This window comes from Corvus kubaryi, unplaced genomic scaffold (assembly GCF_017639235.1).
Source record: "Corvus kubaryi isolate FWS band 111438036 unplaced genomic scaffold, C.kubaryi_AGA036_p1.0 37383, whole genome shotgun sequence".
In the NCBI taxonomy this organism is placed as follows: Eukaryota; Metazoa; Chordata; class Aves; order Passeriformes; family Corvidae; genus Corvus; species Corvus kubaryi.
Genome location: NW_024581125.1, coordinates 2,479,176 through 2,496,908, shown reverse-complemented (window position 1 = coordinate 2,496,908; position 17,733 = coordinate 2,479,176). Strand labels below are relative to the sequence as shown.

At 49.7% G+C, this 17,733-nt stretch overlaps 1 protein-coding gene across 3 annotated transcripts in view; it reads left to right on the top strand.

The window, feature by feature from the left end:
• VWC2L (von Willebrand factor C domain containing 2 like) overlaps positions 1 to 17,392 on the top strand; it is a 47,981-nt gene extending 30,589 nt beyond the window's left edge. For 2 of the 3 annotated variants that reach the window (XM_042035380.1, XM_042035379.1), the window contains one exon: positions 15,326 to 17,392. In XM_042035380.1, the coding sequence (XP_041891314.1) occupies positions 15,326 to 15,474 (149 nt within the window). In that variant the 3' untranslated portion in view covers positions 15,475 to 17,392. The remainder of the gene's footprint in view (positions 1 to 15,325) is intronic. The other variant, XM_042035383.1, reaches the window with a different exon arrangement.
• Positions 17,393 to 17,733: the final 341 nt, after the last annotated feature.

Here is a 17,733-nt window from a genome sequence, read left to right as displayed (position 1 = left end):
CCTGTGTTGTGTGCATAGTGTTTTTGCAGTGTGCCCTGCCCCTTCTCCTCTGCTCGTTTTCTCCATCTCAGGGAAGGGCTGCCTGCGCTCTCCCTCTTGGGTTCATGTGCCCAAGCTCCTCTTCTAACCTAGGGTTAAAGTAGCCAGAGATGAGAGGAAAGGAGAGCATCAGCTAATTAAGAGCAGTGGCAGTGTTGGTGCTTGACAGGTTCACGTGGGATGCTGAAGGCACTGTCAGACTGCCTGGGACAGCCTGTGCCAAGCAGGCTGGGCTCTTCCACCCATGGACGCACCAGCGTTCCAAAGCTCTGTGTGAAAGCTTTTCCTTGCTGCAATAGGATTTGCCAGATGTGGAGGTGAGGCTCAAAGTGCAAGGAAATGTGTCTGTTTTGCTCCTGACTGAGGTCTGGGCTTTCTAGACACAACGTGCTCTGGTACAGAAGTGTTGGCACAGGGAAGGCTGCAGTAACCCAGGGATCGCATGGGCTCGTTGAATGTTGGCTCCGAGGTGGGGCCAGCCCAATGGTTCTCATCACTGTGCATTAATGGCTCACGGCAGTGGGGGTCAGCAAAACATCATTGACTTTTTGTTTTCCACTAATTATTTGGGGGAAAAAAATTAAATAAAATCCCCCACGTAAGCTCATCGTGTCACAAACTTCCCCAGCTGGTGAGGTGGAAGCAGCAGAGGGTCTGTGAGGGGCTTTGCACCCAGCGTGCCAACAAAGAGGAGCCCGGAGGTCTAGACTGTCCCTCTGGAAGGTGGCACACACAAAGGAGGGGAAGAGCTCCTCACCCGAGGGAGCAGTCTTCTCTGAGGCAGCTGTGAGGGCACGCAGGCGGAGGCAAAGAAGAAGAGAGGGGACTCTCCATACGGATTCCACGCGGAGGTTTATTCCGGTGAAGGGACAGGGACAAAGAGCCAAATTTTTGACAGGGTCCAGGGGATTCTATAGTGGGGCTAGGGAAGGCGGGGGAAGGGATTCCAGCCAATGAGATAAGGACAAGTAGGCGGTGTAGCAGTGAAGGAGCCAATGGGAATAACACATAGGAGGGACTTGGGGAAGGAACCAATGGGGTGTCGAGTACACAGCATTTTGTAGAACTAATACATCTTAACTAGGGAAGATGAATATACACGTACATAGAACTGGGAGGGGGAAACATGAGCTAATCATAGGGAAACATGTAAATCATAGATGTGGGGGATGGTGGGTTCTCACCCTCACCACGGAGGGAGCTGCTTTAGACCTCGGTGCCTGACGACTGCAGTTTGGTGTCGGTGAGATCTTCGGTAGTTACAGGGCTGGAGCCGCCTACACTGGTACAGGTCTGCCACTGCTGGCAGCCCTGGCACCTGCCAGCACCAGGTAGGACTCCTGACAAATGCCATGAGCACCACATCCCAGCAACGTGTCCCGTGTGCTGCAGTGTCTCCTTGTGCATTTCACTGCACGTCAGCAGAGTTTCTGCATTTCTCTGCTGAAATCAGTTGCTATGTCGAGGATTTTGGCAGTGCACCCTAGGAGGGGATCTCTGGGGCAGGGCACCATCCCACACCTGGACAGCAGTACCCACAAATCATCACAGAATGGTTTGGGTTGGAAGGGACCTTAAAGATCATCCAGTTCCAGCCCCTGCCATGGGCAGGGATGCAGTAGCAACATGCCACGTTGCTGCTTTGATTTAAGGCAGGCAGGCAGCCCACGTGTTAGGGGTGACATTTTCCTTCTTTTAGTGTCTCCAATCCGTGCCAGACATACATTTGTCCCCCTCATGTCGTCCTGCCCCTAACGTTTCACAAGACCTGTCCTAATTTTTCTCCCAAAATTTGGCAGCTGAGAAATAAATAAAGACAAGAGAGTTTATTGCCTGAGTCTGGCAATCACTTCATGGCCCAGGGAGGAAGGACACAAAGTAAGAGTCAGGGAGGGGATCTGTCTCAGAGGCACTGGGGCAATGCTGTCTTCAAAACAAGCATTTCCCAGGCTTTCCCCTGGGGCTAAAACTCTGAGACAGAAAAAACCCAGTAGCGTAACTTGTGCCATTGGCAAGTTTTCCTCTTCCAGGGTCAGCTGTGATTACGTTTGGAGAGTGCTTTGGTCTTTTTGGCAGTTTTGGCCATTGCTGCCATACGTACAAGGGCATCTGGAAATCTGTTCCCAGTTTCAGCAAGTGTTAACAGGGAGTTCTGTTCGCTGGGCCCATGTTTGCTTGCTGGCTGCAGCAGCTCCGCGTTGAGCACACGTGGGCCCCCCTCATATCCCCAACAGGGCAGGGTCTGGGTCCAACCCTGTATCAGGGCATGCACAAAGCCTTTGAGCCTCCCCAGGAATTCCCACTCTCTCTTAGTTGCAGGGTTTGGGGTGGTTCTGGCTTTTGGGGTGTTTGTTTTCCCATTTTTTTTTTACTTCCTGTGGCTGTTGAGCTCAGCTTTTGTTTTATGTGTTCAGGAGTACAGGAGTGTGTTTCATTTTCCAGATTAGAAAATGCTCAGAGGTATAATCAGGGCCTTCCACAGTATTTAATTATCCATAATTAAAGGCATCTACACAAAGCAGCAGATTTTCAAAGACTATTCTTGTGTTACATTGCTAATGAATTAAGTAATTAATTGGCATTGAAAAAATACAATAAGAAACATCAATCTTTTAAAGTAAAGCATTTTTTAGGGGTTTTATAAAATCATTAACTCGTATCAGGTCAGTAGCTTGTTCTAATGTCTAAATCTCCCTTCTGGCTTTAAAAAAGATTTCTAAAGCACAAAATGAATGCAGGAAAAACAAGGCAGGGAATACTAGCTGAAGAGTGTGGGAACACTCAGAAATGGGGAACTTTTGGAAGTCATTGTCCATCACTTTGCCATTCTTTCCCACAGATCCTTCCCTCTGCCAATAAGGTGTGAACCAATTCCCATCATACTTGAGGAGGCAGTTTGCAGCCTCAAACCTTCCTGTTGCTGCAAGTTGAATAGTTTTCTGCTGGGTTTAGTTTGAATAACCTGCATCCCCTCAGGAGTCCCCACTGCCTCTGTGCCTCAGTTTCCCCAGCACACTTCCATGTCCCAGGAGGACTATGTGAGGATAACAGGTTGTGAGCCCTTCAGATCCTGTGGTGCCACTGAGACCAGAGGGTGAGCAAGAGTTTCATCCAGGAATTAAGTAATAAAACCAGATGCAGAGTGAGGGATAAGGAAGCATTTGGGAAGTTTGGGCAGGAAGGATGCAGAACCATGTATATCCACCGTAATTTTTCTCCAGCCTTTCATCATTCCCAGCTGTTACCTCACAGAATAACTGTCCTGTCCCAGCACATCAGCACAATACCACATCTGCCAGAGTGTAAAGCCCACGTGTACTGTGGTTATGGTTTTTGTGGTGACACCCAGAATCCCTGGCACAGGAAAGGACCATCCTTTTTCCAGTGGATGATTTCATTAAATGCTACTGTTCCCATGCAAAATCTGCACTGCTCATCTTACTTCTCACAGCACCATCTGAAAGCATCCTGGAAATGCCATGGATACCGTTAAATTCAGGTAGTGGAATAGGAAGAGCAAAACCTGGGACAAAACATGGATTGCAGCTGCTTCTGCAGCTGCTGAAATCTCCTGATTTCCTGGAGAAATCAGGACAGGTCCCAGCAGAAGTGTTCAGGAGCCTCTTTATTCCAGAAGCACCAACCTCTGCTTGGCTCTTGTGTCCAAGGTGTGCCCATCCTTGCAGTGCTTTGCTCTGCCCCATGTGTGTCCTCAAGATCCATTCACCCATCCTGCCCTGCCCGTTCCATCCCCTCCTCTCCTCTTTTCTCAGGAGATGCAGATGTTGGCACAACAGTGCCACATCCTGTCTCTCTAACATCAGGCTTAAACGTTGGGGTGGGGTCAGAAAAGATGTTTTCCTGATTTTCCTTTTCTGTGCCACAGGCAGGTAATTAAACTCCCCACATAAACGCAAGAAGTTGTGTTTCTGCCATTGCAGTTATTCCCTTTCTACAGGTAATCAATCATTTGTATGGATTTGCATAGAAATGGGAGCTTTGCCACTGCAGCCTTACCTAAATTTGTAGGGATGAAAACAGGAAAATCCAGAGGCTGATACTGTTAAATACCCTCCAGAAGATCCATCCTTTGAATGGAAGGGAAACCTTTGCTGACTGACTTAGATTTTTAACATTAAATTCCCCTTTCACTTGGGTGTTACCTGCCCATGGCCATCATTTCTGTGTCCATCATCACGGAGGCCAGGAGGATGGGAATAGTGGTGGAGACTGTGGAGGCCAGGGAGATGGGAATGGTGGTAAAGGCAGCAGGAGATGGGTTCTGCTCAAAGTCAACAGCAGAAAACCAACAAAAACACAAGCCAAGAGCAGAGTAGAAAGAACTGGTTTCCAGAGCAGCTCCTTCCTTACAGGGAAAGTTTTATCTTTGCTTTGAAATCCCACTTCTAGCACAATCCCACATTCAAAGCTGTGATCAGAAAAATCTGTCACCAGGTGGGAAACACAACTGGGACTGTGCTGCTGCCCCCAAAGCATCACCTTCATGCCACAATGGCACAAAGGCATGAGGGCATTTTTCCATCAATTGACCCCATCCCACAGGGATCTGGTCTGCAGTGAAGCTGTTTTCCAGACAGGAGCTGGAAGTTGATCCCGAGCATGTGGTTCCCACAGCTCAGGAGAACCCCATTCCCGTGGTGGGGGCTGTGTGCCAACAGGCACCCATCGCCGCTGCGGCATCGTCCGGCGCTGCGTTGGGTCTGCAGCACACTGCACCTCTATAAAGGAACAACTCAGACAAATGTGTAGCAATCCTGGTTCTTCCCTACATTTTTTTGTTCCTGTTTGATACAAAATGAGCCCAGTCACAGTTTCCATTTCATTTATGACTGATCTGAAAAAATCCCCTCACCCCATAAAACATCCCACAGCTGTAGTGACCAAGTTAGATTCAATTCTGGCTTTATATTGAGTTGACATGCAGCCAGCTCTCTTCCATACATCATCTGTGATTGCAGTTAAGCATGAAATACTGTTTTAATTCTTACACCAAATGTGGGGTTTTTTCTCTGAAGAAAAAAAGACATAAAAATGTTAAAGTGGGCCATAAAAATCATTATATTTTCACATGAAGCGCAACCAATAGGCGAATAAGTTGGCTAAAGGCTCACAAGACCCAGAGAAAAAGTCCTGCTTGTTATTCTTTTGTTGTTAACCTTTGAATGGGGCTATCTGGGCAGGGACCACAGGCCTGGTGCTTTGGCATCCAGGGGCTGTTTGGGCCCGTACTTCCCTAGATTAGGGTGTCCTCCCATGCCTGCATGGATCAGGAGCTGTAGCTGCCTGTGGGAGTGTCCCTGGGAGGTGCCCAGACCGCTGCGGGGTGAACACCCAGCTAAGTCCCTGGATGAGTTTGCTGCTCTGCATCCCAGTTCCTTTTTTGGGAAATACTGGCGGCAAGGGCACAGTCACTGGGGCCGAGCCTGTCCCGTGGCATGCGTTGTTCCCAGCGAGGTGAAGGCAGCACAAACACAACAGCCCATTATACAGGCATTTAATTTTTTTTTCTTCACTTAAAGGTTTAGTCTCTGGAAGGTCCAACTTTTCCTCCCTTTGGCTGTTGATTTTACTGGTAACATTGTTAGCTGATGCAGTAGTTTAATGGTAGTTTTATTAACTGACTTATTTTAAATTAATCAATTTGATACCAGCTCAAAAAGAAACACCTCACCTTATTTGCCATGTTTGAAACATTAAAAAAATGAATGTGCCTTCAGCGCTGTTGGAATTCATATTGGGAAATACCTATTTAGACAACTTTCTGAAAGCCTTTTACTTACCTGAAAGGTTAAAATTACCTCTGAGTAGCTTTCATTGCCCACAATTACAATCTACATGTATTTAAGAAAAAAAATCTATGGTGTGCTCCCAGAGCTTTATGCTGTCTGCAAAAAGACTTTTAAGAGCAAATTCTGTTTGTTTGCTCAGGTAAATGTTGAAAGACACATTTCTCCCTTAATAGATGGTTACTGCTGGCTTTGAGGTGTTCCTCTTTTTCTTCTCCAGCCCAGAGTGTGCACAGTAAGATCTGATTCAGAAAACCTGCTTTGGATGCACAGTTCCTGCCTGTGCAATGCTGGGCCCTTTGCCTTTGCAAAACTTGCTAAACTTTCCAGTGCTGATCAAGGTATTTGCACACATAGATCCTTTTAAAATGAAGAGGAATTTGGTATGTAAATCCCATAGGTGACGTTGAAAATGCCAACCTGCATTTTACACCAAAAGGAGGGGGGAAAGCCCTGAATTTTCAGCTGAGTCTGAAGCCCTGGGAGATGCTCTTCTGCTGTCTGGGAGCTGATCCATGTGCTGGCTCCTCCAGCTAGGTAAAACCTCCTTGGTTTCACTTCCAGGCTGCCCCCATTTGGGTGTTTGAGTCAGCAGAGTGAATAAAGGGTTATGAATTCGATATCTATTAATTTGCCATGCAGCAATGCCTAACCCTGTGGGCCAACAGTCCATAAGCCACAAATGGGTTAGAAACCTGGTAAAATGGGCAAACTGGGGCTGGAGGTTTTGCAGGGAGCTCAGAGTGCACTGAGATATGCTCCCAGTTTTGATTTTGGTGCACTTGGGATCAGAAACAGAGGGGCTGGGTGCACAGGACTGGGGAGAATGTCCATGTGGGGAGGCAGATACCGTCGTCTAAAGCAGTGGGAACCGTACATGTTTCTGTAGTGTGCCCAGATCATGAGCTTTGCTCCACCATTTCCATGCTGCCTTCCCTGAGTGAGCTGTGCCGAAGGTCCGATCCAGAGCTCTGCTGCCCTGGCACAGGCAGTGCCCAGGGAAGGGCGGGTCAGACATGACCATCCAGAAGCCATCAGAGATTGGAAGCTGTGGCTGCTCCATCCCTGGAATTGTCCAAGGCCAGGTTGGATGGAGCTTGGAGCAACCTGGTCCAGCAGCAGGTGTCCCTGTCCATGGCAGAGGGTGGAGCTGGATGAGCTTTAAAGTCCCTTCCAACCCAGACCATTCTGGGACTCTCTGCTCTACCTTGGGCTTGGTCCCCTGTTGTCCTGCTCATCCCACAAGCACAGAGGATGACGAGTGGAGTGGGGCTGTAATTTTCAGCTGGTACATTGTAGCTGTGGAAGGGCCCCTGTCGTCATTTGTCTTGGTGAGGGATGGTGTCCGGCCTGTCTGCGGAGCTCGGATCGGTATCGGCGCCCATGGACGTCACTGCTCCCAAACAGACGGCTTTTAAATTGCACCCATAGATCTTCCCTGCACCAAACCGTCCCTGCTCCAGTATTTAGTGATGCCTGAAGTTATGTCTCCACATCAAATTAAGTAACTGTGCTATCAATAAGGAGGAGTAATGCGGTGTGTTCCCTTCTGGATGTCTCCCTGTCCCTCATTTGTTTGCTGCTGCTGATTAAGACGGATAACGAGCCATCAGTATTTTTCTAACTGTGGTGCAAAACAGTGAGGCCTAAATCAGTCTCTGTCACTGGGTGCCAGCTCATAATTTAGGGAACTCAAGTGGAGCCCCTGCATTCATTAGACTCCAAGACAGCAGATACTTGGGATTGCCTGAGCAAAGCCTGGATGATGTGACCATCTCGGTGTGAGGAGAGCCAGGAGGGGATGTGGGGCCACCAGGAGATCCCTGTCCCACTGGGCTGGGTGGGAGCTGCTGGTGTGTTGTAATTCCTTTATTGTGCGGCTGCATCGCTGGCAGAAATCAGTGGAACAGCTCCCATTGCCCTGAATTGAGCTTTTCACCTCCCCCTCACCTTTTTAATGCATTCCTTCTAATGATGGAGGGCTGGCTTGGAGTGAGCAACTTGGATTTAATTTGGACAAGGATACTGCAGATACATATCTGTTTTCTAATGCAGAGATTAAATAACTTTTAGGCATCTTCAGGCACCCAATAATGTGAATTATGGCTGGAAAAATCTCTCCCGTAAATAGGCAGTACTTGAGAAGGGCCGTTAACATTGTCTTGTGAGCAGTGAAAAATGCAGGAAGGGTGGAAAAGAGCTGCAGATCAGCTTCAGAGGAGAGTAGTTCTTTGGGGCAGTGGTGCACATAATTGAAAGCTGATGGATGTCTAGAAGGTACCACCAGATGACTCCAGGAGTTGTTAGCCAGAGCCAGCAGGGTTTGTCCACAAATTAGAAGAGGCTCTAATTTTACAACATTTTGCAGAAGAAACTGACGGCATTTATTAGAGGTGCCATCTCTCCGTGGGTGGCTAGACAAGGTGGCAAAGGAAGAGTTAACCTTCCATCTTGGGGTCACCTTGAGGAGGAGACACTTGTTACCACAGCTGGGAGCCACAGACTGAAAGGACAAGGGGAAATGGTGTTAAACTGACAGACGACTAAGATTTCCTTTTGGTTTTTTAAAATACCAACAGCAGTCCAAAAAGGGGGAGAGAGCAATTCCGGAGCTTTTAAATGGCAGGGGGTTGGAAGGCTGCTGGAGCCACCACTGGCCCTCTAGAGGGAGGTTTAATTTGTGGCACTTGGGCTGGTGTGGGTTGGTAGATTCGGTTCCTAGTTCCTCCTGAAAATGGAGCAGCATCCAGATGTCATTGAGGGGGCAGATGATGCATTGATGCAGCCTCTGCATCACAAGAGAGCTCTCTGCTGCCTGAGGGAGTGAGCAGGCTGAGAAGGGGCTTCCAGACTGGGGATGGGGACACTGACCTGAAGCAGTCCCATTTGCAGCCCTGCAGGAGTCTCTGTGCAGGCTGGGTGTTTGGGTGGACTTTGGAGTCCAGGGGGTTCTTTTCCCCTGGTGTTTGTACTGGGAGGAGCTTTGTCCACCAGCAGCTGGAGGACATGGACATCACCTGCAGGAGCAGGGAGCAGCAGAGCCACAGCACAGTGCTGTCCCCCCTGCCACCACTGAGAAGTGGCAGACAGGGACCAGAGCTGGGCGAGTTCACAGGGTGTGAACTCACTGCTCCACATCGCGGGGTCATGGCAGCCCCGTTTCCAGTGCACCCTCAGGCTTCAGCCGTGCTCCGAGCCAGGATCTCCAGCTCTGGCCTCTTTGTAACACAATAAAGCTCAAGGGTTGTTTTCTTTGGGGGGGGTTTTCAGCTGCCCCTGCAGAGCGTTGCCAAATTTAATTTTCAGCAAGGCAAAGTTCAGCATCTCCACCTGATTTCTTTATGTCTCACCTCTGGTTTCACCCACTGCCTCCTCCTTCCCCCAGAGAGGGGGGCTGGCACTCTCCATACCAGGCAGTGAAAATAAAACTTCTTCCCTCCCCAACTCGTTAATTAAAGCCACAAATTGAGCTCTTTTCTTGCAATCTGAAGTGATCACATAAACAGCATTGGCAGAGCTAAATGAACATTTGAAAACATCCTGCAGGATCAGCAGAGAGGAATGGTGTTAACCTCCAGAAACAGAGGCCATCATTAAAAACAAGATGCTGGGTTTCCTTCCCTTCTGAGCACAGAGTTCAGCCTGGACATGGAAAAACTCCCAAGATGCAGGCAACAGGCAATTTTTTGCCTCTGTGACAGAGCCTGGGGATTCTGCTGTGTTTTTCCTCTTTCTCTGTTGGGGATCCACGAGCATCCTTGTGTGGATTCCAAGTGTCATCCTCATTTGGTTGCTGCTTTGCAAGGGGTTGTTTCAGCACCAGACACCAGTGCTGGAGACTGCATGGCTTGTGGTGTGGGATGGTCATGTGAAGCCTGGGAGAGGCCTGTTTTGTGGAGACATGCAGAGGAAGATTTGCCTTCCCACTGGGAAGACACTTGGCCATGCTTGGTAGAAATACCTCCCCCAGGCCAACACACACTGCCAGCAGAAAATCCCCACGCCCAGTTGTGTTCATGGTCAAGCTCCAAAAGCAAAGTCATTGAGCCTCATTCAGCTGAGTGAGTGTCCAGGGGGATGTTTCAGGATGTATCCATTCCTAAATACTGTCAGGGAACACCACCGTTTTCCACTTAGCCTTTGCAACTTTAATTGTGGGGCACACCATTTGGGAGCCTGAAGGATGGCTGCTGAATTGAGCTGCTGTTTAGCAGCTGTCTTAACTAGGCAGATAAGCGTAGCCATCAGCACCTCTCTCCTTGATGGAATCCATTGACTGATAAGCTAAATTCTCCTGGAGTCAGCTTTAATATTTCCTAAAGGGATGGGGAGGCTCTCAAAGAAGTGGCAGGAGACATATTTAACTGAGGGGAAACTACCACTCTTGCTGAAATCAGAGGTTGCACAATGAGAAGTTCTGGTGGAGATGATGAGCTTTGTCTGGGGCAAGATGCTATTCAGGGCACATCTGAATATCACAGTTGGCCTGAAGTGATCTGTGCTTGCTGTTTGATTAACATTTGATTTCCTTTTATTGCTTCTCTGCACACACAAAGCTAAATTCAGAGCTGCTGAAAGCCACGGGCAGAGCTGCTGAGTTCAGTAAAACCCATCTGAGCAGTCACAAGGAGCTGGGGGGACGCTGCTGTTCGGCACTGAGTGGCTCCAAGGCATCAGCTCATGGTGTTGGAGAGAGCCTGAGCCCCGAATTCCCTCCAGAACAGGGGTGCAGTGGAGCAGGGGCATCATGCAAGTACCTGATCTTCAGCAGATGGTTGCAGAATTTTCTGTCATTCTCCCCAAACAACAAACGAAATATGATTTTTTTACATCTCTCCCATCAAACCAGCATCTGAATGTCCCTAATATATCTCCATAAAAATCTTCACAGCTGTTCTAGCAAACAGCCTGGAGTGCTGTGGGTTTTATGAGTATTAACTATGTTAAGCAAAGCAAATCTCACAATTACACTGTCTGTGGGAGCAGCAAACTTCTCCCATCAGTCTCCCTGAGCAGGGAAAAAGGGTGATTAGTGTCCTGTTATCATCACAGTCGTGGTTTAAGATGCTTTTACCAAGAGCAGGATGACAGCCCTTGCCCAAAGCAGCTTCTTGTTCCTGCTGCTATTATCATAAGTAACCTGATGTGCTTGACATGTCATCAAATGTTTCTGAGCAGCATCTTCCTTAGAATAACAATTTAAAAACCCCACACTGCTGTTCTGTGTCATTCTTTGGGGGCTTGTTTTGCCATTGATTTGGCTGGTCTCATCCAGTTCCTCCAAGCAGCTGCAGTGGGAAAAGCTCAGGCCAGTCCTCAGTAGCACTGGGGTGGGGCCCTGAGCTCTTGAAATGTTGGGAGGGAAAAAGAATATTAGAGAATTTAAAAGAGTCTGTTTAGCTCTGCTGCAGAGAAAAAAAAATAGGACTTGGGTTTCTTGCTGTGGGCTCTGGTTGTGACTTTAGGGGCTGCAGCCCCTCCAAGGCACATGGCACAGCCATGCAGATCCCCTGGTGATGGAGGTTATCTCCACCAGGAGCTGCCAGCTCTATAAATCCCAAAGTTTCTGGAAAACTCCCTGGTGACTGGTGCCATGGCACAGAAAATGCCACTTGGCTGGAGCATATTTTCACCTCAATTCCAGCAGTGCAGGGTCCCTCTCTGAGTGCCTCTCTCGTGCCTCTGCCACGGGTGCAATGCTCGCTGCATCCCAGTTTGGACAAACAGGATCCACTTTTCCAGTGTGAAGGCGGGAGAAGTTTAAATGAGGAAAAAAAAGGGGTGGGGGGAGGGGCTGGTTGATAGTGATTGTGCTGGAAAACTGGATTTCAAGCAATGGGAATTTAAGTTGAATTATCACAAATGCAGTGTGGAAATTTTGCCTTCCGTTAGAAATCCATGTTTCTATAGGGATGGGGATAGCAGTGAGAGAGAGAGGATGCAGTAAAGCTCCATCCAGCTCACTGTGGTGAGCAAGAGAAACATTTCACTCAGGCAGTGCAGAGAGGGCTATTTTGAGAGAGTGCTGGGAAAGAAAAGGTCCAGAGCAGTGACAGTGTTGGCCCAAATTAAAAGTACTGAAGTCTGACAGGAGAGAGGCAGAACATCCCACAGGAGGGCAGATGTCAGTAGAGCCTCAAGCCATGTTTTCCTCCATTTTGCTAAAAGCCAAGAACAAAGAAAACAAACCCAATTGCTGTGATTTTTCCCTCAGTTCAGCCTCTGACTACAGCTCCTTCCTTGGGTGTGCCCAGGTGATCCTGGCCAGCCCAGGGACGCTCGGTGCTGCTCCAGTGAGGGCTGGTTTGGCAGTCCCTGGGATTTATCCCAAATAGCTGTCATTTTCCCCCTTTCCCTTGCCCAGCCCCTTTGGGGTGGTGGCAGTACCCCAAGGATTTTCTGTTAGACACAGAAGTGCTTGCCAGGTCCTTCCAGGCTCAGCAGGAATCAGGGGTGCAGATCATTAGTGTTTAATTACAGAGGGGCAGATCATTAGTGTTTAATTACAGATTTGCAGAGTTGGCCCATGTCCTTGGCCGGGGCAGGGACGTTGCTGTGCTGCTGTCCCCAGAATAAGGGATCCCCTCTCCAACAGGGACCTCAGAGGCACAGGTGATGTTTTCAGCACATGCCCCTCATCTGTCTCCTCTTTTCATCACAGTGTCTGCTTTCTGTTCCTCCCTGTCCTGGGACAGGGACATTAATGGAGGGTATTTACTGATTTTTTTTTTTCCATATGACCCCCTGGGGAAGCTCAGGAGGGGGGAGAAGAGACCTGGGGTTGCTGGGAGGAGGAAGGGCAGCCAAGGAATGGACAGATAAGCAGGAAGAAGGAAAAAGAAGCTTTTGCCCAGTTGGCAGCACCCCATCAGCCAGTCCCAACGCCACCACCTGTGGTTGATCATGATCCCTGCACCACTGGGGTGCCAAAATCCCATGAGGGAGGTGTTGGGTCCCCAAACCCTGTCTGGAAGGCAAAGGTGACTCACCTGTGAATGAGCAAATCTGCTGGCTCCGCTCACTGCCAGCCTCCCACCTGTTCTCAGCCCCCGGAATGGGCTGGCAGTGCTGTAAATCTGGAGAAAGCTGTGTCTGGAGACATGTGTGGGTGTTGAAGCAGCACTGGCCTGTCAAATGAGGTGCTTAACGGGCAGGACAACAAAAGGGAAGATTATCATCCCTTTTCCTTGCCACCCTCATCTCCAGAGGAAGCTTCTTGTTTATATTACATTGAAAAGGGTTTTGTTTGCTCTGGGAGCACAGAGCAGGCTGTTGTGTGGAGGCTGCCCACCCTGGGCATCCCTGACATCAGCAGGCAGTCAGAGCATCCCATTAACGTTCCATCCCAGGTATTTATTTCAACTTCCAATACAGCTAACTGCAGTTACGGGAATTTCCATGGCATTTGAACCCTGGGCATTTAACAGCAGCAGATGACCTGACAGCAACGCCCATGCTGGCTCATAACACACCCCCACCCTCCGGGCTCCAGGAAACAGAGAATTAAACCAGCGGCGAAGAGCACAGGCAGCACAGGGACTCAAAGACTCTGGAAAAGTGTGACAACTTCAGTGGGTTGCCAGAGACATACCACAGTTGGGATGACAGCCTTTCCAACCAGGAAGGTGTATTCCAGACAGACGTCAACTTGGGAAGTCTTCAGCCCATGACCAAAACAGGCTCATGCCTGCAAGGAAAACCACAGACACCACGTGTGCTTATGTGGGGTTTGGCTGTTCATACTCTTGGCTGGTAGCTCCTGGCTTTAAAGTTCTTTGCAGTTTGGAATGGCTGAGGTTGGAGGGGCTCTTTGGAGCTTGTCCAGCTCGAAGCCCAGCCTCAAAACATCCCCACTCCCAAGGCTCCTCCACTGCCAGCAGCCCTGTGTCACCTGTGCTCTGGCTCAACAAGTGCAGTTGAATCTCCTTGTCTGCAGTAAAAGCCTGCTTCTTCCTGGTATCCTGGAATTCACGTGCTGGCTAGGCCAAGGAGGAGGCAGCATGGAGCGGCACAGACCTTCCCAGTGCTGCAGCCTGCCTTCCCAGGTGCTGCCCATGGAAGGAAGCAGCAGCCCTGGGGTACACCCTGTCACCCCAAATTCTGTACAGGAGCCGTCCAAGGCATCTTTCTCAGGCCCTTCTGTTGTGGCCTCATGAAGATGGATGTGGAATGTTGCTGTAGAGCCACGTTTGAAGTGGCCCTTAATGAAGGTGGGAGGGTGTTGAAACACAAGTCACACTCAGGCACCCTGAATTGTCTGGGTAAGCCCAGCCCTGCCAAACTTGTGGCCTGTTCAACAAAGGGTCCTGAGGAGCATCTTACTGAAGCCAGGGCACTCATAAATAGCTCTCTGAGACTATAAAACATGGCAGCCTGGCACTGGGCTGGCTACAGCTCAGCCTTTTCCAGCCTCATAGAGACTTAAGGAACAACTTGCCCATAATTCCATGTCTGTACACGCTCTCGCCTTTGGAATGCACCTCGTGCACTGGAGGCATAGATTAAAACCAGTGGCCAGCATTTCGGAGCAGCACTCGAGCCATTAAACACTTCTCAAATGTCTTTATGCTTCCCCAATGCCACCAATGCAAGTGCCTTGAATTTTTTGTGTGTGCTGCTGGCTCTGACATTAATTCCTGGCACTAAGCGGTGAAGGAGTAGGAGGGAAAGAGGAGAGAGCTTGCAGAGGGACAGATGGGCAGTGGATATTTGTGGGGCTTTTATGAGGAGGAGGAAAGGGCTTTAAGATCCCTTCCAACCCAACCATTCTGTGCCTGGGAAATAAGATCCTTACTGACTTGCTGCTCAGCTTTGATATTGTGTAATAAAGCCAAAAAAAAAAAGGACCCAAAGCAATAATAAGCAGATTAAAGGAATTATCTTTGAGGAAAAAACCCCAGCTTTTATCAGAAAACTTATTTGAGAGGTGATGCAATAAATCATTTATGGTTAATAGCTCCAAGCTGGTGGAGGTCCTTGGGGTTACGTGGTGTTGGAGCATGACTGCCAATGGCCCTAGGGGATGAACTGGCTCCGGCCCCTGCAGCTCCCTGCAGGCTCACCAGGCTGGAGCAGTGAAGGCTGGGCTGTGTCCTCATGCTTGTCCTCATGGTCTTGTCCATCTTGCAGCCAAAATTTAAGGAGAAAGAGGTACTAAATTAGTGGTCAACCTAGTAGAAAAAGCTGAGTGCAAATGCCATTTGTTCTAGGGGCTGGGTGCAGAAAGAGAGAGGAAAGTTTCAAGGCCTTTTTTTTCCCTTTAGTGCCTGAGGGCAACCAAAATATGAGAGAAGGGATTGCTGTGGGTCCAAGGCTCAGCACTGAGCAAGGCAGGAGCATCGCTGCAGATTTCGGCAGCAGTGGTGGCGTGGCCAGAGCGCAGCAAGGGGCTGGCCTACCTGTCCCAGGCTTAGAGCAGAGCTGCTGCCCCCAGTCCAAACACAGAGTACTTATCCTGTCACCCCCGTGTGTTTCCACAGGTCCCAACTGCTTTGCGGGCACCACGATAATTCCCGCGGGCATCGAGGTGAAGGTGGACGACTGCAACATCTGCCACTGCCACAACGGGGACTGGTGGAAGCCGGCGCAGTGCTCCAAGCGCGAGTGCCAGGGCAAGCAGGCTCTGTAGCAGCACCCCCGGCCAACAACCCGCTCGTGGTGATGGTGACAAAGGAACGGCTTCAGTGCTGCCCACGCGTCCAACCTCCCGCCAGCTGCAGCAGGGCCACCAGCAAGCCCTGCGAGGGTGCCACACGAGCAGAGATCAGTACCTGCGGGGAAGGGTCTCCCTGTGCCCCCTGCAGCTCCTGTCCCGCTTTAGTTACTCTGTACCGGGTGTGCAGGTGCCTGCTGTGCTGTTGTAATCACCAGGGCTTGGTGGGGACGCGCTGCTCGGACTGGGGGAGGACAGCGGGAAAACGGCCCGCGCACGCTCTTGGCCTGGCGATGCCTCCGAGGCACCGATCGATTCACTGCTCTCACTTTCTACAGTGTGGATCATGGGGTTTTTCACATTTATTTATTTGAGGGTTTTTTGCTATTGTGATTTTTTTTTTTTTTTAAGCCTCTTCCTAAGCTGGGATCATCGGGACAATACAGCTATGAGTGGAGCAATAGATGGAGCATTTTTATTGTGTCTGTAAGCGCAGGTGGCACTAAGGACAGGAGGGAGGTAGAAATTGAAAGGGATGGGGGGCTAAAAAAAAACCCAACTGGAATGTAACCTGCAGCAGGACTGAGGTAGATGCACAGGTATAGACTGGACAGCCAAGACACAAAGCTGTATCTGTGTTACACTTTCTCCACTGAGTGGGGACAATAAAGTTGAAGACACCTACACAGTGACCGTGACCTTGATGGGAGCAGAGCCCACGGCAGGTGCATGGGCAGGCTGGGGCAGCCAACCAGAAGGTGCTCCATGAAAGCAACATCTGACCTGGCTTGTCTGTGTGTGATTCCTGGCTGGGGCAGCAGTGGTGGAGCAGAGGGAAGAGGGCCCCACCTGCTCCTGTTTCTTGGGCTGAGCATGTGTGCTCACCTGCCTTGTCCCATCCCGAGGCTGCTCTCGCTGGAGCCAAGGGCAGTGTTCCATTGCCTTCAGCAACAGCAGGTCACGGTTAAAATATGGGATCACCCCACTCTGGAGGTTTCCAGGAATGTCCCACATCTGTGGCAGCACTAAACTGGCTCAGCTGGCAGGTAAGACCCTTTGCTACAGCGGGAGGGAGCTGCCCTGGCTCTCCCTGGGAGCATCCACAGTGCTGGGGATAAAGCAAGCCACGGTGCAGCAGGGCTGGGCTGCACCCAGCAGAAAGCAGCTGCTCTCTGTGCCTGCCTGTCAGAGCAGAGGTCCCCATGGATCCCAGCAGCTAAGGGTCCCCATTTGGCTTTCCAGCACTGGCACCTCCTGCTTTCTCAGGCTGCAGTTTCCAAGCGATACTGTGAAAGAAAAGCCACCAACGTCATCTCCCTGCCCTGCCTGCGCAGGCGAGGGCAGGGGCCTTTCCCATCACTGTCCACGCTTGGTTCCCTGCATTTTGGTCAAGGCCATGAGGGTGGTGGTGCTTCTTTTGTTCAGAGTTCAGACTCCAGTCCAGCACCTGCTCTCGACAGCAACAGCAGCAGATCCTCCCCACAGCATCCTCACCGAAGCAGATCAGCACATCAGGCTCAGTTTATACACACTGTTGCCTTTATACTTTTATTTCTTCCCCGTTTTGGTGTTTTCCTGGAGGGCAGGGGTGGGAGGAGCACTTAGCACAGCAACTGCTGTCCTGTGGCTGAGCATTGGCTCCCTGCAGGCCGAGCTGGTACCATTAGAGACGTCATCGCCACATTTCTTCGTAAGCTGTTGCCTGTCAATGACTATCCAGTTTCAAAACTTTCAAACAATAGTGTGCCTGAAACTAGTGAGAAAAAAAGAAAATCTGTAAAAATGGGAGGGAGGGGTCCTAGAAACAATATTTGATGTGTAAAAGACTATATTATTAAAAAATTATTTTGTTAAATATAAAGTGTGTGAACCAGCAAAAAAAACCCCAAAATTATATATTTGTGGTGTATTTTACTCTGCTGATCATCAGCCCCTCAAGCTCCCAGTTCCCCATCTCCTCCCTTGCTCCAGTCCCTGTCTCTTCACAGCATTGGTGAGTGCAGCTGGGGTGGGAAGAGCAGGCTTGGAGCCTGGAAGTGGCCATGAGAATCCCATGGATGGGATGGGTTGCTCATGGAGTGTCTCAGCAGTAACTCAGTACACCAGCTTTGCTGTGCCAAACCAGGATTCCCGTTTGGGGAGCTGCCATGGACTCTCACTTTAACCTCCATCTGCTTTTGCCTTTTACTGGTGCCATTTTATATTTGATGCCATTTCCTGAACATGGAAATTTGC